General features: G+C 46.9%; 1 protein-coding gene and 1 pseudogene across 1 annotated transcript in view; one reads left to right on the top strand and one right to left on the bottom strand.

Moving 5' to 3' along the window:
• Positions 1 to 10233: 10233 nt before the first annotated feature.
• Positions 10234 to 11637, bottom strand: LOC121307535 (annotated as a pseudogene).
• A 13-nt stretch (positions 11638 to 11650) lies between these two features.
• Positions 11651 to 25000, top strand: part of LOC121307580 (regulatory-associated protein of mTOR-like) — a 15255-nt gene continuing 1905 nt past the window's right edge. Inside the window, exons 1-3 of the mRNA XM_041239778.1 lie at positions 11651 to 12350; positions 20454 to 20556; positions 21457 to 21539. Of these exons, the coding sequence (XP_041095712.1) occupies positions 12183 to 12350; positions 20454 to 20556; positions 21457 to 21539 (354 nt within the window). The 5' untranslated portion in view covers positions 11651 to 12182. The remainder of the gene's footprint in view (positions 12351 to 20453; positions 20557 to 21456; positions 21540 to 25000) is intronic.

Raw genomic sequence — 25000 nt, 5'->3', positions numbered from 1 at the left:
CACTTTTCACATTTACAGTGCTGAAGTGCTTATGTAACACTTTTCACATTTACAGTGCTGAAGTGCTTATGTAACACTTTTCACATTTACAGTGCTGAAGTGATAATGTAAACTCCCCACATTTACAGTGCTGAAAACAAACTAAAACAATGCTGTGAGTTATAGTGCTAAAGTTGTTAATGTGAGCAAATCCGCTGTGAGGGATGATGCTGTGAACTCCCCTGCTGTGAGGGGTGTTGCTGTGAGTGATGTTGCTGTGAGGGGTGTTGCTGTGAGTGATGTTGCTGTGAGGGGTGTTGCTGTGAGTGGTGTTGCTGTGAGGGGTGTTGCTGTGAGGGGTGTTGCTGTGAGGGATGTTGCTGTGAGGGGTGTTGCTGTGAGGGATGTTGCTGTGAGTGGTGTTGCTGTTGCTGTGAGGGGTGTTGCTGTGAGGGGTGTTGCTGTGAGGGGTGTTGCTGTGAGGGATGTTGCTGTGAGGGATGTTGCTGTGAGTGATGTTGCTGTGAGTGATGTTGCTGTGAGTGGTGTTGCTGTGAGTGATGTTGCTGTGAGTAATGTTGCTGTGAGGGGTGTTGCTGTGAGGGGTGTTGCTGTGAGGGGTGTTGCTGTGAGTGGTGTTGCTGTGAGGGATGTTGCTGTGAGGGGTGTTGCTGTGAGGGATGTTGCTGTGAGGGGTGTTGCTGTGAGGGATGTTGCTGTGAGTGGTGTTGCTGTGAGGGGTGTTGCTGTGAGTGGTGTTGCTGTGAGGGGTGTTGCTGTGAGGGATGTTGCTGTGAGTGATGTTGCTGTGAGTGATGTTGCTGTGAGTGATGTTGCTGTGATGTTGGTGAGGGATGTTGCTGTGAGGGATGTTGCTGTGAGTGATGTTGCTGTGAGGGATGTTGCTGTGAGTGATGTTGCTGTGAGTGATGATGCTGTGAGTGATGTTGCTGTGAGTGATGTTGCTGTGAGTGTTGTTGCTGTGAGGGATGTTGCTGTGAGTGATGATGCTGTGAGTGATGTTGCTGTGAGGGGTGTTGCTGTGAGTGATGTTGCTGTGAGGGGTGTTGCTGTGAGGGGTGTTGCTGTGAGGGGTGTTGCTGTGAGGGATGTTGCTGTGAGTGATGTTGCTGTGAGGGGTGTTGCTGTGAGGGATGTTGCTGTGAGGGGTGTTGCTGTGAGGGATGTTGCTGTGAGTGATGTTGCTGTGAGGGATGTTGCTGTGAGGGATGTTGCTGTGAGTGGTGTTGCTGTGAGTGGATGTTGCTGTGAGGGATGTTGCTGTGAGGGATGTTGCTCTGAGTGATGTTGCTGTGAGTGATGATCCTGTGAGTGATGTTGCTGTGAGTGATGTTGCTGTGATGTTGCTGTGAGGGATGTTGCTGTGAGTGATGATGCTGTGAGTGATGTTGCTGTGAGGGATGTTGCTGTGAGTGATGTTGCTGTGAGTGATGTTGCTGTGAGGGGTGTTGCTGTGAGTGATGTTGCTGTGAGGGGTGTTGCTGTGAGGGATGTTGCTGTGAGTGATGTTGCTGTGAGGGATGTTGCTGTGAGGGGTGTTGCTGTGAGTGATGTTGCTGTGAGTGATGTTGCTGTGAGGGATGTTGCTGTGAGTGATGTTGCTGTGAGTGATGTTGCTGTGAGGGATGTTGCTGTGAGTGATGTTGCTGTGAGGGGTGTTGCTGTGAGGGATGTTGCTGTGAGTGATGTTGCTGTGATGTTGCTGTGAGGGATGTTGCTGTGAGTGATGTTGCTGTGAGTTGCTGTGAGTGTTGCTGTGAGTTGGATGTTGGTGTGAGTGATGTTGCTGTGAGTGATGTTGCTGTGAGGGATGTTGCTGTGAGTGGTGTTGCTGTGAGTGATGTTGCTGTGAGTGATGTTGCTGTGAGGGATGTTGCTGTGAGTGATGTTGCTGTGAGGGATGTTGCTGTGAGTGATGTTGCTGTGAGGGGTGTTGCTGTGAGGGATGTTGCTGTGAGTGATGTTGCTGTGATGTTGCTGTGAGGGATGTTGCTGTGAGGGATGTTGGTGCACTGTGTGCACAGGTTATTGATTCACAAACCATGTACCCTGTGTCACACACATTCTATAAAACGTAACGCATTTGCATTTTAATACTTTCCTAACGAGCTTTCTCAACAAAGGAAAAAAAAAACCCTGAGTGCGCATTGCTGTCCATTAATCATAGTTTTCTTGGGTCTGATCCAAGCAGGGGCTTACTCTATGTGTTTAAAACACTCTTATTCGGTGCATCCATCAAAAACTGACATTTATGTAAAGTCTATTTTATGAACTGGAGTGGGTAGACGCGTGCGCAGGGTGCCTCTTGGAAAGGGGTGATGGGGCTCTTGGGTTAGTTTTTATGTCATGGGGGGTAGTTACTGCAATTCACAGCAGCTGGAGGATCGCAAGGGTTTCTTTGAACTCTGCGGCTGAAGGGCGGGGATGCCGCGCAATGGACAACAGTTAGTTTCACGGCAGGCTGCAGAACTGCTCTGGGAGTTGGCTTATTGATATTTAAAAATAAAAAAAGAAAAGGTGCTTTGGGTTTATCAGGTGTCATAGATGTCATAGATATTTTCCATCGGGTTTAAAGATTTACTTGTGGAAGAGGCCGGGTCGTACTAGTGCATTTTATCAGTTGTTGACGTCAGTGTTTTTTTTTTTTTTTTTTAAATCAGCTTTTGATCTGAAGTTCAAATGTGCCTTTGAAGGGAGTGGATACAGGGGCTGATGATTATGATGAATTGCTGCGTGGAATCAAAGCCAATCTACTGATGATCGTGGGTAACTCTGAGTTGCAGAAACAGCCGCACACCGCAGCACACATGGGCATGCAAGCTCGTCAAAATCGATGGAGATGCAATATCAGATTTGAGAGTCAACTGCTCCAACCGTTTGATTACACGCTCCCCTAACGAACGATCGGAACACAACCGTAGGCTACTACACTGCACTCGTGCTTTGGGGGAGTTCACTCCTACAGTTGGTTCATCGTGGAAAAACACATGGCAACAAATCACTTGGAAATGGCATGAGCTACGGGGCTCTGGCAGGGGTTCTAGAATGCAGGGTTTGTGCTTGGAACGTCCCGCCCCTTAAAGGTTCTGTCAATAACCCTTCAGCTATTATTATGATCTATTTCTTATACACCTGGCACACTGTGTGCTATATTCACTGCCCCTGCATCTCCTGAGTAATATATCCGTCGATAAGAAAATGTTCATTTTAATTACAAAGCTCGATAACTGTCAGTATAAATATAGGCACCGTGCACGTTGCTATAGTCTTGTTTTCCGACGAGCTGCGCGGCTCTGCTCTTTTACTCTCGTGTAAATCTCTTTATGGTTTTTATGCCTTTGAGGAAAGAAGACACTTAAAATGCACTGGATCGCATTAGCTGGTGTTTTGGGTTTGGACGAACCGGGGATGAAGGAAGTGACTGCATGTAGCACAAACTGACGGACAACAATTTCTTTCTTTCCAATAAAAGCTGCTATTATTATTATTATTATTATTATTATTATTATTATTATTGAAATGTATTTAGGCTGATGGTTTGAACTGCATTATTATATATAACGTTAATGAAAGGCAGTAGCGCTGACTCTGACTCTATCGATGGTCCTGTCAGTTCTTGCGGTACAATGCAGAGAAAAATCTCCGAGCTGCGGCACAATGAAGGCGTCTGGCAGATGCACCACAAGGAGGGCTCTATTTTAATGATCAAGAAAGCTCCGGTCTTTATACCGCCATCTTAAAACTCATTAAGCCTGCACTGTCAACTTTCCCGCATATAGAGTATTCATTTCCTTTGCGGTGCTAATGATCACGATGAAGGCACCTGTTGGGTTGATGCAGAGCTGAAAGGTGACTGACAGTACTGAGATCCGCCGCTGCTAAGATAATTGGACGCGGAACCTGGCAAAGGGGGGTGATCAGTGTTCATCCTGACAACCAAACCTTTGCTACAGATAGGATAATTAAACACCGCCGGCCGCCACCACCAAAAATTAGGTGTAAGAAATGTGCAGCAAGATAATCAATTAAGGTTAATGTGCTTGGTCATCAGTCAAGGATTTTTTTTGGACTGAGGAATGAATAAGTTATGCCTCCCCTCCATGTTTTATTAAAGTGTATAATTTCATATCTCTCTCCTGGGACGAGTCGTGATAAATTAATATAATTCATCATATTCATGCACCGTTACTTAGAGCAGGGGCCCCTACCAGGTTTGAATAAACCAAACTAGAAAAGAGACGCCAGGTTTAACACGTCTCTAAACACATTACCTTCGCGTCCAGTTCTCCCAACAGTAACTCGGCTGTTAAACACTCTTTTCACACGCTTTTACTACGCGTGTACCAGACTGAATCTGCTTAGGCAGTTTTACAAGGTGATTTACCACACTTTACTACACTTCCCCCTGCTATTATCACGCCGTACCGCAATAATGCTTTCAAAGGTTGGGGTTAATGGAAAATAGTTTTGCCAAAGAGCAGGACAAAAAAAAAAAAGATTTGGTTTTGGTAGTTTCCCGAAAGCATTGCGGTGTTTTGTTGAATACATGTGGGAAGGGATCCATTATCTGTAAGACTTCCCCTTGAACAGGCTGTGTAGTGCTGCTCCGGCAATGGGTTTCAGGTGCGTTTGATCTTCACGGACTCGACTCGGACTGTGTGCTTGTGCTGCTGCTGGTGCTGACAGCGTTGGGAAGGGGAGGCAGCGCTCGATGAGATCTGATTATCAATAAGGAACTGAACTGAATTGAACGAGATTCTCGAGTTGACGAGTAATACATGGAAGTGAGCAATCCAGCACGCAAGCCTTATTATCTCACTAATATCCATCTCGCCACGTGATCACTTAGGAGGTAGAATGTACACCGGATACACGCGTGCATCTCTGTCCCGCAGGGGTGCACTGTGTTAAAAATAACATTTCTCGACCGCTGTAAAAGACTCTTTATTTCATTAAAGGCATATCCAGTGAAATAGAGGCCTGCCCACGTCAGTGGGGATTGAAGATGTGGTGCTGCATACAGTTTGAATGCCTATGGGAAGAATGCAGTCAATGGAATGGATTGAACTGGCACACTGCGGCTTTTACATTAGCCAATAACCATTCCAGCTTCTGAAAAGACTCCTCAAGTCGGACTGTGTGGAGGTGAGGTGGGGGCATGTTAGCACTGAAGCTCACTATGGAAGTATTCTGCACTGAGTCCTGTGCTGCAGATGCTTCAACCCCTAACCCTCTCCACAATCTGCCATAAGGAGTCTTTTCAGAAGCAGTAAGCATTGACAATGGAGATCTAAGCAGTATAGATTTACAGTCCTACAGAATATACGCCATAGGATGTTAAACCAGTCAGCAAGTACATATTGGGAAGATGTAGAGAAATCCCTTCTTATCTAGTATTGTGCTAGTGATTGATGTGTGGCACAGCATACATTGCAGCACGCTGTTCCCAGCCCTGCTTACTGTGGTTCCGAAGCTCAGATGAGATGCAGACCATTGCAAAGTCAACTGCAAATTGCAATTGTCAGGACCGGCACATAAATAACATCTGAAAGTTTGATGACAGGCACTTGTCAGCTTGGAACTCTGCAGATTCTGGTTAGCTCTGGCTGTGCCTGATTGAAAATGGAAACTGTGCACTGTGAAACACAGTGCGTCAAAATTAAACACAATCTTACGCAACAGATCCCAAACACATCTTCTTAGCTTGCTGTAATTGTTTCAGAATGTACTGGATGCTGGGTGGTTGGGGGGGGGGGGGGGGGGGTGCATCAGAGATCAAAGAGTGAAGGGGTCTCTTCCTCAGTGTGCTGTGCTGGGGTGAAGCCTGGCTGTGCATCAGAGATCAAGGAGTGGAGGGGTCTCTCCTAAGTGTGCTGTGCTGGGGTGAAGCCTGGCTGTGGATCAGGGATCAGGGAGTGGAGGGGTCTCTCCTCAGTGTGCTGTGCTGGGGTGAAGCCTGGCTGTGCATCAGAGATCAGGGAGTGGAGGGGTCTCTCCTCAGTGTGCTGTGCTGGGGTGAAGCCTGGCTGTGGATCAGAGATCAGGGAGTGGAGGGGTCTCTTCCTCAGTGTGCTTTGCTGGGGTGAAGCCTGGCTGTGGATCAGAGATCAGGGAGTGGAGGGGTCTCTCCTCAGTGTGCTTTGCTGGGGTGAAGCCTGGCTGTGGATCAGAGATCAGGGAGTGGAGGGGTCTCTTCCTCAGTGTGCTGTGCTGGGGTGAAGCCTGGCTGTGGATCAGGGATCAGAGGGGTCTCTGCTGACAGCCCATTTCTATCCAGACACAGAAGACAGCAGCTCCTTCTGTGCAGCGGCATGAATAATAGAACTGAAGCTTTCCTATTCTAAAAATAGATGTTCTTTTTGTTGAATATTCCATCCCCTCTTCTGTCTTCCGTATTAATATTTACAGAAGGCACAGTACTTAACTGCGGCCACGGAAAATCTGTAAAGTCTAGAAGTACAGGTGCTGCTTTCTTGTTCAGCAAAATAAAATAAAAATGGAATAATAATTCTGCACACACAAATAGCATGCAGTTGTTATGTGGCCTATTTTATGGTCAATACATCATTTTGAATCCCCTTGTCAGCGTGCATTTAATTAACTTATTCCCATTGCTGCACACTTGCGGAGTACAGCTCCAGTACATTGCAGGGGTGAAAGGGAGGCTTTGCAAAGACTGTACAGGGGTGGGAGCACCTTAACAGATCTGCACCCATGTCCACGTGTCTCAGTGGCTTGACTCAGACAGATCTAACAATAATTTAACAGAAACAAAATTTTTGAGAGCTTCATTTTGGAACAGCTGCCGGCCTGTGATATAAACACAAAATCACACGCTCAGAATTCAACAACGTAAATTTATGCAGAGGACTTTGATCTAAAATAGCGAAAAGCTTTCTCTTTCTAGCGTGTCAAACCTGAGTCTTCACCAGGGCAAATCTGCCTATCTGTGCTTGTTTAACCCCTTATAAAAGTGCACCATAGTAAAAGCATTGTCAAGTGTTATAAAGCATAGTGAAAGCATTGTCAAGTGTTATAAAGCATAGTGAAAGCATTGTCAAGTGTTATAAAGCATAGTGAAAGCATTGTCAAGTGTTATAAAGCATAGTGAAAGCATTGTCAAGTGTTATAAAGCATAGTGAAAGCATGGTAAAGCATATGTAAGCACTGTAAAGCCTACTAAAGCACATTAAAAAGCATTGCAACCCATGGTAAACTACATCAAATGTATAGCATAACCACTGGAAAAAGTGCAGAATTACTGTGCAATTTCCCAGTGGTGCACTTCTAACTGTATGAGGGAATGACACACTCTCCTTCCTCAGAGTCACCAGATTGCTCTTATTCAAGGCTCTTTCCTCTGCCCTGCGATGTCTGAAGTAGATCCATGACCAGTGCTGATCCCTTCTACCCGGGCAGGCTAGCTGGGAGCGTCGGTGTGTGCAACACAGCACCTTCGAGGTAAACATCAAAGTCTTTGTTAAACACTCTGGTCTTTTGCGAAGCATTTTTAATAGAGAGCTCTGTTTGCGATGCTGGTCTTGTGGTTGGATTGTTTACCTCACAGTTTGGGCTCCTGCGTGCAATCTCTCTTTAGAACTAATTGGATGTGCAGAGTGTAGAGTCTTCTTGCTGAAAAGTTCATCTGTCTGGGTTAACTGGTTGGAGCACTTTAGTCCTAGTCCCGTGGTTCTGGGTGTGCCTTTCATGTACAAACATCACAAAGCACTGTACAGTTAATAAAAAAGACAGCAGACATTAACATTCAGAGATAGAAACATTAGGAAATGCTACTGTATAAAAGTATGTTTTAAGATGTGATTTATATATCCAGACTCAGAGTCCTTGACAGCCCCAGGAAGAGAGTTCCATAATCTCGGTGCAGAACTGCAGCATGCTCTGTCACCCATTGAATGCAGCCTTGATTTTGGAATAATTAAAAGACCAGAGTCCATTGACTGGGAATTCTGTGAAGGAATATAGTTGTGTACTAAATGTTTTATATAGCAGGGAGCCAATCCGCTTGGGGACTTATAGGTCATCAGCAGAATTTTGCAATCAATCCTGGAATTGACAGGCAGCCAGTGCAAGGACGCCAAAACAGGAGCTGTATGTTCGTAGGATTTCGATTTCGTTAAAACCTGAGCAGCCAAATTCTAAACATACTGCAGCCTGTTGAGAACTCTCTAGAGACACCAGCAAGCATAGCATTGCAGTAGAAAAGACAGAGGCATGTACAAACTGCTCAGCATCAGACTAACACAGAATGGAGTGGAATCGAGCAATATTACATAGATGGAGAAATTATGCTCTGGCGACATTCCGTCTGAAAATGCTATCCCCATTTGCATGGGGTTTCTGTTTGGACTGGGTGGGTAAAATGCATTCTCCACTTGCATGAGGTTTGTGATCACAGATGCTTATCTTGTCTCGGTTCAAGCCCACATTCGTACTCCAGCTTGTCTGGCAGAGTGGAGATCGTGAGCCTCGCTTAATACTTCACACAGCCTGCAAGTATAGCAGTGCACTGGGACTATCTTGCTTATTTTGTTTATTATGTCAATCAGGTCTACCATTATACAACTTTAACATAAAAACATAGCAAACTGGAATAAATCACAGTGAAAGCATTGGCAAGCATTGTAAAGCACTGAGAGGCATGGTAAAGCTTGGAGAGGCATGGTAAAGATTTGGGAGGCATGGTAAAGACTGGGGAGGCATGGTAAAGCTTGGAGAGGCATGGTAAAGATTTGGGAGGCATGGTAAAGACTGGGGAGGCATGGTAAAGCTTGGAGAGGCATGGTAAAGCTTGGAGAGGCATGGTAAAGACTGGGGAGGCATGGTAAAGCTTGGAGAGGCATGGTAAAGCTTGGAGAGGCATGGTAAAGACTGGGGAGGTATGGTAAAGACTGGGGAGGCATGGTAAAGTATATTTTAAGAAAGGAGGTAAACTACATAGCATATGGGAAACACCATGGGAAAAGGAGGTGGGGGGGGGGAGTAGGGGGTAAAGAGCACGCTCAATCAAAGACAAATTAAAAGGTTGTTTTTTTGAGCAAACAGCAGCCCAGGCCACTGAGTTCCTAATCCTCCATCAGCTCTGAGATCAATCACTTTCACTGAATGTGTCCCTCCATAGGGATTCCTGATTATCTGACAGCTAACCCTTTCCTTGCCAGGCCAGCGCTGTGCAACACTCCAAGGGCCGTTTCTAATAAACTTGTAATATATAACTTTAAAACGTAAAAACGCCTGGAACAGAAAGATGGTTTAACAGCTGTTGATATAGCAACGTAAGACGTAATTGGCTACTTGATGCATTTTGTAATACAGAATTAGGGCCTATTACAAAATGCAAGAGAGAGAGAGAGAGAGAGAGAGAGAGAGAGAGAGAGAGAGAGAGAGAGAGAGATGCATACAGATCAGTGGCTGCTTTTACAACTGAAAAAATAACAGCCAAACCTTTTTTTTTAACAGATAACATTACTCATGTACAAACTACCAATTTCGTTTAAAAAAATGCAGTATTTCTACGGATAAATGACTGCAATTTAACAACTGTCAAATATTGAAGCAGAAGCAATACTACGACTAATAAAATCGGAATATTATTATCTGAATATTGGGTAGAGAGCGGTAACCCGCAAACATAAGTTTAATTAACTTCTAAATAAATGAAATGTTTGTTTTGTAAAACAAAAATAAAATGACCATGTACAGCATTTACATTGAAAAAAACAATGTATTGATAAAGCATTTGTTCATTTCTTGAAAGCATCCATTAGCTCTCACAAAGTCTGCTTCTCTACGCTCGTTCGTTCCCAGATGATCTGCTAACAGTTTCAGCGTTCCTCTGTAGAAGCGGCTCAGCGAGAGACAAATTAGGGATTATTGTCTCAACACAGTTTCGGTGTCGTCTTAATCTGTGGATTTCTTTGATTTATCTGGGTCACCATGTTTTGGAGGAATTGTGAGAGGCAAGGTATTTAAAAATACAATAAAATACAAAATATAAATTTCTTGCACTCTGTTAAAAGTGCGTGGGCAGGGCAGGGCACCTCTCTTTAAAAAGCGTGTGTGTCTAGAACGCAGATTTACTTTTACTTTTCCTCCTGGTTACCCAGTTGTTAAAGATTATTATTGGAATTTGCCTGGGAAACTCTGGACAAACAAGTACAGGCGAGTGAGCACCAGAACTCCTCCCACTCACCACAAACCCCGCCCCTCCCCGCGCGACGTACTGTGGGTAAATCCCAATATGGCGGCGCCCTTGCACCAGTGGTGAGAAACTGACTCTTCCGAAAAAGAGAAGCCAGTTTTGCCTGAGTCAGCAATCCAGAGCCGAGAAAAAAAACAGCGACCACCGCCTACAGGAGCCCCAGAGACCGCCTCACGATCCCCTGCCCTGGCAGACCTGTGTCAGCGACAGCGAGTGTGTGCAAAAATGGGCCTCTCTCGCAGCCCCTAGCGAGCGAGTGGGGGACGAAGCGGGGGAGAGGGACGGGAGTTCGCTCCGGAAAACAGGCGAGGAGGCTGGGAGCTGACAACGCGAGCACTGCGGAGATATAGAGCCAGGGCGTTGCTGTCAAACTCGGGGCTGCTGCTAGGGCTTCCTGCAAGTGCTGTGCATCTCGGTGCGCCAGGGTCTCTGTGTGATTGGACGTGCATCTCGGTGCACCAGGGTCTCTGTGTGATTGGACTTGCCTCTCGGTGCGCCAGGGTCTCTGTGTGATTGGACTTGCCTCTCGGTGCGCCAGGGTCTCTGTGTGATTGGACGTGCATCTCGGTGTGCCAGGGTCTCTGTGTGGTTGGACGTGCATCTCGGTGCGCCAGGGTCTCTGTGTGCTTGGAATTGCATCTCGGTGCGCCAGGGTCTCTGTGTGATTGGACGTGCATCTCGGTGCGCCAGGGTCTCTGTGTGATTGGACTTGCATCTCGGTGCGCCAGGGTCTCTGTGTGATTGGACGTGCATCTCGGTGCGCCAGGGTCTCTGTGTGATTGGATTTGCCTCTCGGTGCGCCAGGGTCTCTGTGTGATTGGACGTGCATCTCGGTGCGCCAGGGTCTCTGTGTGATTGGACTTGCATCTCGGTGCGCCAGGGTCTCTGTGTGATTGGACTTGCATCTCGGTGCGCCAGGGTCTCTGTGTGATTGGACTTGCATCTCGGTGCGCCAGGGTCTCTGTGTGATTGGACTTGCGTCTCGGTGCGCCAGGGTCTCTGTGTGATTGGACGTGCATCTCGGTGCGCCAGGGTCTCTGTGTGATTGGACTTGCATCTCGGTGCGCCAGGGTCTCTGTGTGACTGGACTTGCATCTCGGTGCGCCAGGGTCTCTGTGTGACTGGACTTGCATCTCGGTGCGGCAGGGTCTCTGTGTGACTGGACTTGCATCTCGGTGCGGCAGGGTCTCTTTGTGATTGGACTTGCCTCTCGGTGTGCCAGGGTCTCTGTGTGATTGGACGTGCATCTCGGTGCGCCAGGGTCTCTGTGTGATTGGACGTGCATCTCGGTGCGCCAGGGTCTCTGTGTGATTGGACGTGCATCTTGGTGCGCCAGGGTCTCTGTGTGATTGGTTGTGCATCTCGGTGTGCCAGGGTCTCTGTGTGGTTGGACGTGCATCTCGGCATAGACGGGTTAACTTTAAAGTCGACGCTGGGTGAACGTTGCGTTTAAACTAAGTGCGTCCCCTTTTTTCCTGCTTGAGCAAGCACTCTTTTCAGAGGTTGTGTCCGGGGGTGCATGGCTGCTGACACGGTGTGTAGCTCCACAAGATCGGCGAATCCCAGCCATACTGACTGAACAAAAAGTTTTGCGTATGAAAAGTTTGAGGGTGTTTACTGCAGTGTAACCCGCTCAGGTGACATTTGTCATCCCGTTTTTACCTAGACAGAAAAAGACTTGTGGTGGGAAATTTAAGCGATGAGACTTTACATACAAAAACAAGTAAAATAAATACAAACGTTACTCCTTGATCCTGACTAACTTACCTAATGTAGCTGCCACGGTAAACCAGTCATTTGCGTCTGTTATACTACTTACTATATCAATGATCAAAAAACAATTGCAAAAATGTATTTCTGTGGATTAATGTAATATATGCGTAGGTTTATATAGATATCTGTGGCGATATAAAATAGTATATTCTTTAGTTGAAATTTGCGAACTCAAGCACCTCCAGTGAGGATGGACTCGGATCTGCTTCACTCCCCGGCTCTGGGTGTTGGCGGGGGGGAGGAGGAAGAGTCGGACATGACTGACTGGACCCTGCCTCTAACCTTCATGAAGAAGCGGCACAGTGAGAAGATCGAGGGATCCAAGGCAGTGGCACAGAGCTGGAGAATGAAGGACCGGGTGAGACACCATTTATTATGCCTGGAGTGGTTGGTGTGGGTGTGTCTAGGTGCCACACAATGAAACACCCACACGTTTTATTATGACCAATCGCCAAAACACACCGACACACTTTCTAATACAGGGGTTCCCAAACTATGTTGGCTCAAGACTGCCTCCCCTAAAATCACAGGGACGAAGCACCCGATCGATCAGTTTGTTAATTACTGACTTTTATTTGATAAGGTGTTAAAGTATTGTGCCCTATCAAACTGTGTAGCCCCAAAGTTCTCCCTGTGTAAGTTACTTTCACCCCTTATGTCTGGAAACGTGTGTGTGTGTGTTTTGTGTTCAACACTGCACTGTGTACAGGTGTCACAATTGTCACAATATAAGTATTGTGATGCTGTACAGGGATCAGTGCAAGATGTGACTGTATTAAATGAATGGTTTACCCGCCCAGGGAAGGTCAAAGTCAGGTTCTGTGTGTTAACTCACAGGGGTGCAGCTTGTCTTCGGTCGGGTCTGCACAGCTGCTCCTAAACTATCTTGATAACTTACTGTTGGCAGGTAGTGCTCAGAAACTGGATCCCAGCATGCTAAAGCAAACTTCTGAAGAATACTTAGGGATGCAATGGTATGATTGACAGAAACTGCCATTTTAATTAAATTTCAAAACTGAACGATGCCGATAAAAGGTGAAACCGACCCGAACCCGATACCGAGATTGCCATACAAAGAAACAGCGTCTGCAGTGAACCCGCTACTGTACGACCTGGATCGCACCCACCACCCTCTAACTGCAGTGAACCCGCTACTGTACGACCTGGATCGCACCCACCACCCTCTAACTGCAGTGAACCCGCTACTGTACGACCTGGATACCCACCACCCTCTAACTGCAGTGAACCCGCTACTGTACGACCTGGATCGCACCCACCACCCTCTAACTGCAGTGAACCCGCTACTGTACGACCTGGATCGCACCCACCACCCTCTAACTGCAGTGAACCCGCTACTGTACGACCTGGATCGCACCCACCACCCTCTAACTGCAGTGAACCCTCTACTGTACGACCTGGATCGCACCCACCACCCTCTAACTGCAGTGAACCCGCTACTGTACGACCTGGATCGCACCCACCACCCTCTAACTGCAGTGAACCCTCTACTGTACGACCTGGATCGCACCCACCACCCTCTAACTGCAGTGAACCCGCTACTGTACGACCTGGATCGCACCCACCACCCTCTAACTGCAGTGAACCCGCTACTGTACGACCTGGATCGCACCCACCACCCTCTAACTGCAGTGAACCCGCTACTGTACGACCTGGATCGCACCCACCACCCTCTAACTGCAGTGAACCCTCTACTGTACGACCTGGATCGCACCCACCACCCTCTAACTGCAGTGAACCCGCTACTGTACGACCTGGATCACACCCACCACCCTCTAACTGCAGGTGCTTGATGAAACCCACTGCCTGAAATGCTCCGATGAAATCCAGCTGTACAAGTACAGACCTTTTCTACTTTGTTCCCAAATTGCTGCGCTGTGCATCGGTGTAGTTTGTGTTAAACTGGTGTTGATTTTGTGCACAGGAGTTAGGGCTGTGCCCACACTTGACTGTACTGCTTCCCTTTGTGTGTTTGAGAGAGACATGCATACTCACACACACACACAGTGCCTTGTTGAGTAATAATGTTGACTACGTGTGGGAGGAGACAGAGCTGTGCAGAAAGAAAACACAACTCCATTGCGAGGACCGTGCACCTCGATTGATCAGCCACGGGCGTTTTAATAGGTCCGCTCTAGACACTGCAGCAAGTAACTACTAAAAGCAGAACTCAGGCGTGCGCTCATGAATAAATACTAAATTATTCAAAACACACGAAGCGCTTCAAGCCTGAACCATAACTTTTATTTTTTATTATTATTGCTATATTTTCATGATTAGCCAGGAATACTTTCATCACTTATTAAAGGCTGTTAATACTGAGCTACAGAAGTACACCCAGAAAACTGATCTGTGTTTGAGCAGCTTCAGTGTTATCTGTCGACCATCCTGTGTACCCTGTATTGTCACGACACCTTGAATAGCAGCCCAGCTTAACCCTATAGCTGATACATTGGCTGCGTTTGTTTGTCCAGGGATATAGGTAGGATTTCTATCAGCAGGGAATTTCATATAAATGAATGGAGGGGTGGATCAGAAACCACAACAGATTCCAGTAACTTCTCATGATAAAAAATAGCTGAAAATGTCCTACAAATAGCCACAAGCTCCCAACTTCTGACCGCTATGACTGTACCTCCAGTATAGTGAACATTTTCAAAACTTTTAATGACTAATAATTACAAAATGATTGGACACAATGCAGCAGTGATTCAAATGAGTTAAAAATAGGAAGATGGAGATGCGTTTCCTTAACTATAGTGGTTTTGTGGGAGTTCTCTGTTCGTCCATGTGTTGCAATAACAGTACCGGATGCCAGCAGGGCGCTCCTACACTGAGCAGAGCTCCTGGCACACTGCCCCCCACAGCAGGGTTAGACGCCTGCAAGCTGGAACACGTTCCCGGGTACCCGGTGAAGCTTGTCTCCTTATCACTTAATATCCTGCATTGCAGACTCTGTCATCCAGGTAAACAGGCTACTTGCAAAGCACCTTTCTGTCTGGGGTCGGGGCTGTGTGCTAAGCCTCGCTTCCTGTGCTGGGGACCCTGGTCAGTATACAGTGCAGTCACAGTCGGAGAATAGACTCCAAACTGTTTGAATTAATTGATTATTTTAGATTTCTTTTTGTTTCCTGTTGGCCATGATATACGTCTGATTTTTTTCTCATTCTTCATCCCAGCATGATCTGCTTGGCAGCTCGCTCACACCTTCTGTGCAGCGCTGCTTTCTGATTTACTGTCAGTTTAATGAAGATGCTGTCGTGGAAGGGTGCACTGTAGAGGGCTTTTCTGTTACAGATTGCAAAAATAAGGCGTCAGATTGAAATAAGATCCCTAGCAGCTAAAAGCCTTGTGTTCTGTAATTTCCCTACGATTGCCCGGGTCTGGACACGAGCCTCAGTGCAATTCTTAATTGTAGTGCAGACAAGTTCTTCATTTGCTCTTTCTTTCTTTTTTTCTTTTAATGCAATTGCAAACCATGTGCTGTAATGCGTGCTGTACTCTGTTTGAGTGTGTGTAGAGTGCAGTGCCGCAATGGTTACTACAGTGATCTCCGTTAATGAAATCTCACAATCCGTGTTTGTGTGCAGAAAAGACAACCCTTTCAACCCGTCCCTCAAAGTGGGATCATTGACATGAATCGATACACAGCCTTGCCTTCTAATTTCATCAGCACCCTAAACAGTGGACCTGGGCATCAGCATCAGTTACCCTCCCGGTGACAGAACAGTTTCATCTTCCTGTGGTGGCCGCACTCTGATTTATAAACTCTGAATATGAGACACACAGTATTTGTCTGATATGATCATTGAGAATCATGAATCACTCGGGATGCTGTGCTGACTTCAGTGCAATCCTCACTGCCCCGTGCTGTCGTGTGCCACGTGTCTGTATCTGTGAGTCCTCTATAGACATCAATCTGTTATAAAAATCGACGGGGGATAAAAGCGTCCTGAGTCACCGTTTAACCTTCATTGCTGTTCTGTTATTCTACTGATGGGCATTGATGAGGATGTTACACCATCGACCACTGTAGCACTGGAGGCGTCACAGGTTGTGTGACAAACCCAATCTCTCATGAACTGACATTCTGTTCATCTGCAGTGCTGACGGAGGCATTGCCTGGTGAAGGCATAGAAAGACTGGGAAAGTAAAAGTCAGCTTTGTTGTCTGTATTGCAAAATTACTCGGAAATCTCTTTCATTTTGAAGACTTTAATGCAGTCTCTCTCTCTCTCTGCCTCACACATCCGTCCTTTGAACTTTAAACCACCCGGTAATAAAGAATATGTACTTCATGTCAAAAATATATATCTGTGTATTTATGCCAGTGCTGCCATTGCTCGGGAGGTTTGATAATGAAGCCAGTGCCGTACCTACTGCTGCTCTTATCCACGACAACATTGTTTTATAGATCAATGATAGGTTTCAGATTTCTATTTCATGTTTAGCCACCTTTTGATCTGCTATGGCACACCTCGTGGCTCATACTTTAGTTTTTGTTCACAGAAATGGCCCATTTCTAGTTTCTAACCCAGGTTGGAGTTGATGTGGGAAGGGCCATTGGGTCTCATAGCTATAATTCCAGCTCCCAGCACTGCACACTCGTCAGTTCTGCAGCGTCCCACAGGATCTCCTCAGCACTGTTTCAGACGGCTGACCACATGTTTTATGTCTGCCAGTATATTGTATTGCAGGACAGCAGATTATATAGTGTTCATATCTATGGTAAGTGTTACATCCTTGTGATATACAGTAACTGGCATTGCTGAAACGTTACCACTAACCTTACCACTAGCAGTGCCTCCAAGGAAAGTTTTTAATAAAGAAACAATACTTTTTAATGGATTCTTTGCAGGCTGCAGATTTAAAGGCCTTCAACACAAAGTGATTTGTTGTGAGCGAGCCGGGCCTTCCCGCAGTGACTGGTGATTAAATATCTCAGCGCGGAGCAGGATGAGAGAGAGAATTGAACTGGGGGAATCGAGGGGCTCGATTGCCAGTGTGGGATCGATTCGTTCTAGTGTTGTAATAGCCCTTCATTTATACAATACTAAACAAATAGAGTAATTGCTCCAAATTGATCTGCCCGCTCTTCCGCTTGAAGAAAAAGCTATTTTTTTTTTCTTTTCCTCCACCATTCTCATATGAATTAGCCAAAAAACAAGACAAACAAACAGCCTACAGTTTTCTGGGTTAACCTGCTACTGAGTGGTGTTGATTAAAGGCACACCACAAATTTTAAAAAGTGTACAGAACACTGACCACCAGGATTTACAAAGCATTAACAACTGGAGAGTGATTGTCAGAGTCCATGGGTTCAGGTAGGTGCTGGAGCTCCGGACTGGTGCTGAGAGACAGAGACAGTGTTTTATTGAGCTGCACAAGGAAAGGATGCAGGCTGGATTATTGGGAATCCATAAAGCTTGAAGAGCTTCATTTAAAATGTAATTTTGTTTCGACTTCTTTCAGATGAATGTTAACAATCAAATGAACAGCCTGAGCTGCCCACTCTGTCAGGAGTCTGCAGTGTCAGGATCGGCGCTGCTCCTGTTATTATTCTATTTATTGGGCACTTGCGCTAGGGTAGCTGCAATGCCATCCCTGTGGTTCACACTTGCCACTCTTTCCAAGCCCTTGCTTCAGTCAGCTCCTTCATTTACTTATTTGAACCTGCTACTTACTAAGCTAAACAATGAAGCACCTGTTCCGTCTGTTTGGGACAAAGTCCTGGGCTGAAATGAGTGTCAGAGCTACAAGTGGGCACTACTGAGCTACTGCATACAGTAGACAACAGCAAGCTTTAAAGAAGGGGTCTCCAACCCTGGCCCTGGAGAGCCCCTAGCCAGCAGGCTTTCTAGGTGTCTTTACATCATCAGTGGCTAAAGATCTGGAACACCTGTTCATCTGGACTAATTCAGCCAATAACCGGTTCATTAAAGTAACTGAGAGATCGGTTGAAACGAAAACCAGCAGCCACAGTAGCTCTCCAGGACCAGGGTTGGAGACCAGTGCTTTAAAGCAAGGGATCTGAAGTATACAGCACTGGTCAACTCGAACCAGAAGATGAGAAATAGCAGCGGCCCCTCCCTAGGTGAAAAGTGGAAGTGAAACACTCGCCCGTTTTGAATTTTGGCTCACTCTGTTGGCTTTTACACTCACACTCGCACAGCTAAGAGGGAATCTCAGAATTCGGTCTGGCCTGAATAAAATAAAAATAGAGAAAAACAGGAAGCGCCAGGAATAAAATCCCAAATAAACACACCATTGGAGGTAGATGCTGCTTTCTTCTTAATACCTGCTAATCACGCTGAACAGAAGCTGTATTTGCAGTTTAATTGGCACTGCTCAGAGATGTTCTGTGCTCCAGGGAGAGTGGTTGAAGGAGTGTCCCTCTGGAGGGCTGTGTCTCCATGTTCCCAGCTCTGCCATTGCGTGCCACAAGCAGAGGCTTCAGAGCTAAATCAAGCATGGCTCTCCCTGTGCTGCAGCCCATGCTGTAAGGGGGATGGATGCAGGATTTCATTGCTGCCCTGGAGGGACCTGGGGGCAGTTTGAGCAACTTGATCTAATAACTTAACCTGCATATCTCCCCCATTGAGCTCCTGTCTCTGTTCTAGTACATGCAAAGCCATTGCAACCACAAGGACTGCAGAGACATCCATCATTCGTGCTACAGTATGAACATCATTTTACACTCTCCCTGAAGTAGGAGTGCGATTCTCTTATTAAAAAGTGGAGCAATTTGAGTGTTTCTGCTAGGGGACACAGCTTTGGGGTCCAGTGTGTCCAGCAGAATTGCTATTCCTGTTTGAAGATAGTATCCGTGTCAGTGTGCCTCTGTGTGTGTCTCTCTCTCTCTCTCTCTCTGTGTATATAAATACAGTACAGTGCGCTCCGTGGGCAGAGCGTCCCTCTTCACAGCTCAGCAGTCACAGGGCTTCCCTGTAGCAGCGTGCTGCTGATAACAGAGATAACAGTGCGCTCCTCCGCAGCATGCTGTCTCTTCTAATGAGGTCGCTGTTCACTTCCATTTTGCACTCATTGAGGATTCCAGAATAACCTCTTAAGTCGTGCTGCTTTTGTTACCCTCGTCTGCAATCTGATTGTGTCTGCCTGGGCCAAGGCTCTTCCCTGCGTCACACTACACAGTTTCTAATACTGAAACTGCACCCTGCCTCGCTCAGTGTTTGAGCACCGCTTCCTATTGACACCTGTGATCTGTTCAGGAGTGCTGTTACAAATACACTGATTAGTGATCTCTCATCTCTCACGGGTATCCGGTGGTTGTACAGCTGTACTCAATGTGTACTATAAAACCTGAACTCAAAACAGACGTTCTTGATGAAAGAAACACCACATTGGCTCTTTAAACAAAGTCACTGTGTCTGCGCTCCCGCAGCTTGCTCCAGGGTTGAGCTGTGCCCCCGAGAGAGGAAGTCTTGGAGGTCTGGAGGAAAGCAATCCTGAATGAAATCTTCCAGGTATTGAGCAGAACTGTCCAGCAGGGATCAGATTGACCAGCGGCTTCACAATACTAGTTTTCAGACTCGGTTGGCTTACCAGGATCAGAGTCTGGTAGTAAATATGTGCCATTCCGGTTATGCCAGGCTCTGCTGCTGGGGCAGATGCTGGATAAGACTCCATTAATGGTCCTATCGTGGTGTAGTGATTCACCCTTGCCAAAGGTGTGCAGAAGTAATTGAATTCAGTTTAGGCGATCGCTGGATTTTAGTACTCACATATATCTTTATTTTAAATGTACTCCCTTCATTTCGACAGAAGCAGCAAAAAAGAGCAAGCGTTCTGAAATCTGCACCCTGCATCTACACGTGCTTAGTCAGTGAAACCTTATCTGCCGCAGATCATACTGTAGCTCCTGTGTTTAAGCGTGAGAACCTTTTCACTGTTGCACAGAATGGTTACTGTGAGAATGAACCTGGCCTAGAGCCAGCCCGGTGAGAGCAGAGGAGTTTTTGTCAGACAATCGATTGGCATTGCAGCCTTGCTGACGTGTGTAACTGACCTGCGGGCGGTCTGCACCCCACATGCTGCGCTGGGATCCGGTGAGCTGGGACTGTTCTCTCCAGTACAGGATTAGATGTATTTTTAAAGTCACTGTGATTCACAGTGGTGACTTGTCTTGCATTGTGTAATTGAGTATTTCAATTGAGGCAGTAAGTGTGTATTTAGACGTTCCACAGCGGCACACTGTATTGTTAAACAAGCAGACATTGATCTCCCAAGACATGCTGAGAGGGCAGTGTGGAGCAGCTCTCTTATTGAAAAAGCTTCGAACTGTCCCTGGGTACATACACCCCAGTCTCTAGAGCTACCAGTCCAGCACCAGGAATTCATAACGTAAAGATGGGAGGTGGGGATCAGACAGCCTGAGCTCATGAAGTGTTTGTATTCATGAATCTCTTTTCTCTCTCCCCTCTCAGATGAAGACGGTGAGTGTGGCGCTGGTCCTATGCCTAAATGTGGGGGTCGACCCCCCTGACGTGGTGAAGACCTCCCCCTGTGCGCGGCTGGAGTGCTGGATCGGTGGGTACAATCTAACACGCTACTCTCACACATACACACGCTACTAAAGACATACACACACGTGCTACCAAACACACTTACACTCACATATAAAAAGCACAGATTGGTTTGGAAAGCTGTGTACACTTGAAGTGCCTCAAACTAACACGCACACACACACACATGCACACTATTAAACACATTCCTGCAATATGGATTGGGTAAGCAAGGTCAATAGTGCTGGATCAGCCTGTTGCACGGCTAACCGTCTTAAACACACACACACACACCACCATGGTCTGCCCAATCGCCCTAATCTAATGGGGCTCCCTGGCACAAACCCTGATGTCTTTGTCAGGATGGTGCGTGGCTCTTGAGGGTCCGGTATTGAAAGTGTCGTTGGCTGTGTGCTGGTCTGTGGAGTGTCTCAGAGAGGACTCGGAGTGGCTTCTCCAATGAACTCATTAAAACCCCATTAATTATCCATTAACAGGCAGGCAGGATACTCAATATAACCCTCCTGCTCAGATGTCCTAATTGCAGCAGTTATACATCTGCTGACTCCGCCGCAGAGCTGCTCCTGCAGTGTGTGATGAACGTGAGCCGAGACGGGGGACAGAATCGTCACAATCCGACAAGACCTTAGTGCAGCAGCTTTCACCCCCCTCCTTTCTCACCCCCCTCTATCTCAATCTGTCATATGTGATGGGGACAGGGTGAGACAGGCTGCGCTGGGGCATGGTGTCACCTAGCTCTGCCCTAGATGGAGGCTGGGAGACCAGGAGAGCAAAACAAAAGAACTTTTTACCAGAAATCCTGCAGGCCAGCCCTCATTCCCTGCTTCACTAGTTCACTGTCTCGGGGAGAAGGCTTTTCATCCCAGGGTTCTACCCCTGCTTATTGTGTTGAGTGTTGTTTCAGACCCGCTGTCCATGAGCCCACAGAAGGCGCTGGAGTCGATAGGAGCCAATCTGCAGAAGCAGTACGAGAACTGGCAGCCACGGGTAAGGGAGCCGGGGGTGCGGGGGCCCACACGCCTCCCCCCCAGGGGGGTCCGGGGGGGGGGCAGGTCCCGACCCGCACGCAGTCAATGTTCATTTTCGTCCGAACTTTGAGTCACACTAGCCCTGCACCCAGTCCTGGGTTTCAGTTCATGTGTATTATTGAAATGACCAGGGGCCAGGACTTTCTCACCTGAGTTTGTAGCTTTACTAACAGGAGTTGCTCAGGCAGCTGTAAGGGAGGAACAGTTTGTTTTGCATCACACTTCTGACTCCTGATCATTTAAATAATGTAATTCTATTAGAATTAAAGGTGGTGCAGCAGTGGGGCTAGTTTCAGTCTCTGGGAATGCAGTTTGTATTTAATAACTGTTGATGAATGAGATGAAGCATCAGGTTTGCAAGGATAGTCTGTGGGACTCATTCATGTCACAGTGTGATCTGTTAGGATGTCACTGTGACGTCCTGTGCTGTGATGCAGTGCTGTGAGTTCACTGACTTCCTGGGTATCCATTTCCTATGCTGCTGTAGTGACAAGGAGAGTTGGCCTGTATTCGGTTTAGTGTGTGTTAGGAATCCTGCATTAGAGGAAGAGGTATCGATAAAGCAGTGAAGTCTGTCTGACACGCACTTACCGTCCCTGTTATTAATGTGTGCCCCCGAGGGTCTCTGTGAAATCAGTCATTAGTGACCCAGGCACTCTCCTGGAATCAGTAACGAGGAGCGAACGTTTCCATAGAGAACCCTGTAGGGCTGCAGCCTCTTCCAGTCACGCTCAGGTATTCAGGTGACCAGTGAAGGGCACGAAGTGCAGAATCTTGGATCAGTACATTGCAGTTTCAATGCCTTGAGGGGCTCTATTCGCTCAAGTGCTTGGTGTGTGAGCGTGTGCAGGACTGTGGTGCGGCGTCTGTGTGCAATTCAAATTGTTCTGAGGGAGAGGTTCAGCCTCTACGCCTGGCTCATCCTCAGATTACTTGTGCAGGGCTGTGGTTCGGCGTCTGTGTGCAATTCAAATTGTTGTGAGGGAGAGGTTCAGCCTCTACGCCTGGCTCATCCTCAGATTACTTGTGCAGGGCTGTGGTTCGGCGTCTGTGTGCAATTCAAATTGTTGTGAGGGAGAGGTTCAGCCTCTACGCCTGGCTCATCCTCAGATTACTTGTGCAGGGCTGTGGTTCGGCGTCTGTGTGCAATTCAAATTGTTCTGAGGGAGAGGTTCAGCCTCTACGCCTGGCTCATCCTCAGATTACTTGTGCAGGGCTGTGGTTCGGCGTCTGTGTGCAATTCAAATTGTTGTGAGGGAGAGGTTCAGCCTCTACGCCTGGCTCATCCTCAGACTGGTTCTCTGAGTGCATGCAAAGGTTCCTAGTGCCAGTTGTGCTGGTTTGGTGAGGTGGGCTCCCTCGTTAGAGGCGACTGCAGCACCCTACCCCACTGCGCTGAGCTGCTTCTTATTCCAGCTACCTCCTCGTTCTTTTGATTAACAGATACCTTCAGTGGGAGCAAGAGACCTGGCAGGGCTTCCTTGTCTTGAAATGCAATAACACTTTATTACTTTCTGTCGATGTTGCAGCATTGTGTTTTAGACAAAAAAAAAGAATGCTGTTGCTGTTTCACAAAGCGCTGGCTAACACAGAACAGCTCCATTAAAACAGATCTCTCCCAGCGGTTCTGGAGGAATATCACCTTTTCCAAATTCTGTGACAATTTGAATGCACCAGTGCTGCTGACTAACAGATGCTGGGACATGCAGAGTAGCGCCAGTCTACAGCCACCTCCACTTCTACAAGAACCACAGCTTAGAACCCATGGGGTATCTGTTCCATTGATGAGAGCTGAGCCAGTGCCCTCTGCTGCTGGGATAGTGAGACAGGGAGTGGGGTAGCTGTTAGTGTGCATTGTCATCTCTACCCATTGGGGCTGGAGTAACTATCACCTCTAATTACACCAGGAAATCTCACCAGTAGCAGCCAGTTCCAGGAGGACCCCTTCCCTCCCCATTGCACAGTCCAGCCACATTTTCTTCCCACATTTCCAGGCTTAACTTGGTAGGCTTTAACACTCCTGAAAATAGGATAACGATTTTTTGGATTTGGGTTAACGTAACCATAAAAAAAAGAAAAAAAAAGAAAGCCGCAGCTTTCGAGACGTGCATATTTCAAGATTGGAATGTAAACAGATGATGAAACAAGCACTCGAGGCAGCTGTTGAAAACGACATTACCTTTCCAACGCTCCTGCGCCAGCCTAATTTTTCTTGGCCCCACGCTGTCGAAGTTGTTTTTGAATAATTTATCAGTTCGCTCCTGCTGTAATATGTCGCCTGATTAAATTTAAGACTTTGTTTTATTGCTGAGGTGATGTATAAATCGTGGAGCTGTAGAGCAGGGCTCTGTGTGTGTGTGTGTGTGTGAGAGAGGGAGAGAGAGAGAGAGCACAAGAAAGGTTACAAACGAGAGGAGGCCATTCGGCCCATCTTGCTCGTTTGGTTGTTAGTAGCTTATTGATCCCAGAATCTCATCAAGCAGCTTCTTGAAGGATCCCAGGGTGTCGGCTTCAACAACATTACTGGGGAGCTATGAGATATTAGTCTGCGAGTACCTCAGGCAAATGAAATATACTTTTCTTCATCGGCAGGCTATGAAAATTTGGGTGAAACATTGGGAGGCTGCTGGGCTGGAGCAGGTGGGCTTATTAGAGGAGCACTATGTGAGGGAGATGGAATCCATTTTGAGGCAGGAATGCCAGCGAGTTCAGTGATACATTGGGAGATTCCGCTTCCAAGGATCCAGAGCTTCAGAAACCACTATTATCCACCCCCTCCCTCAACATCTTTATGCAGATTCGCTTTGGGGCTTTTGTGATGCAATACCTCCAGGTGGTGATATGTATTAATTACTGGGAAATCTTCATTTTAATGGCTTGAGCAGTCAGGAGCATGCATCAAATAGCCAGCAAAGTGCACAATCGGATCGTTTCGGGGTGTGTATGTTATTTTGTTGCCACACTTACAGCAGTCTCTGACAGATATGCAGTCCTCAGAAGCCATATTCAGTGCCTGTTTAATGAATACAGTGCTAGTAGACAGTGAAGTATTAAGGCCCTCGAATGAACGATGACTCCGAGATGCAGGGTAAAGCACAGGGATGTATAGCTTTCTCTAAAGAGTTTAAATTGCTCAGCAGGGGCTCGGTGGTCGTGCACGTTGTGTTTTGCTGTAATAAATCTTAGGGGACAAATCAGTACAGCTGCAGAAATGGGAGTGCTGGAGGGAAGGAGCGCTGTACTCCTGTGTGTTGTTGAACTGACCTGAGTGCCGGGAAACAGCAGGCATGGAAATGCATTGCAGTGGGAATTGAAAAGCCTGAACGGTCCCAATCTGGTGTACATAGTGCCGTATGGTAACCCTAAGATATATCTACATTCTGAACATAATAGCAGGGTTCAGACCTATATAATGAACGC

This window comes from Polyodon spathula, chromosome 57 (assembly GCF_017654505.1).
Source record: "Polyodon spathula isolate WHYD16114869_AA chromosome 57, ASM1765450v1, whole genome shotgun sequence".
NCBI lineage: Eukaryota > Metazoa > Chordata > Actinopteri > Acipenseriformes > Polyodontidae > Polyodon > Polyodon spathula.
Note: the sequence above shows the minus strand (reverse complement) of the source record. Positions and strands in the feature narration are given on the sequence as shown.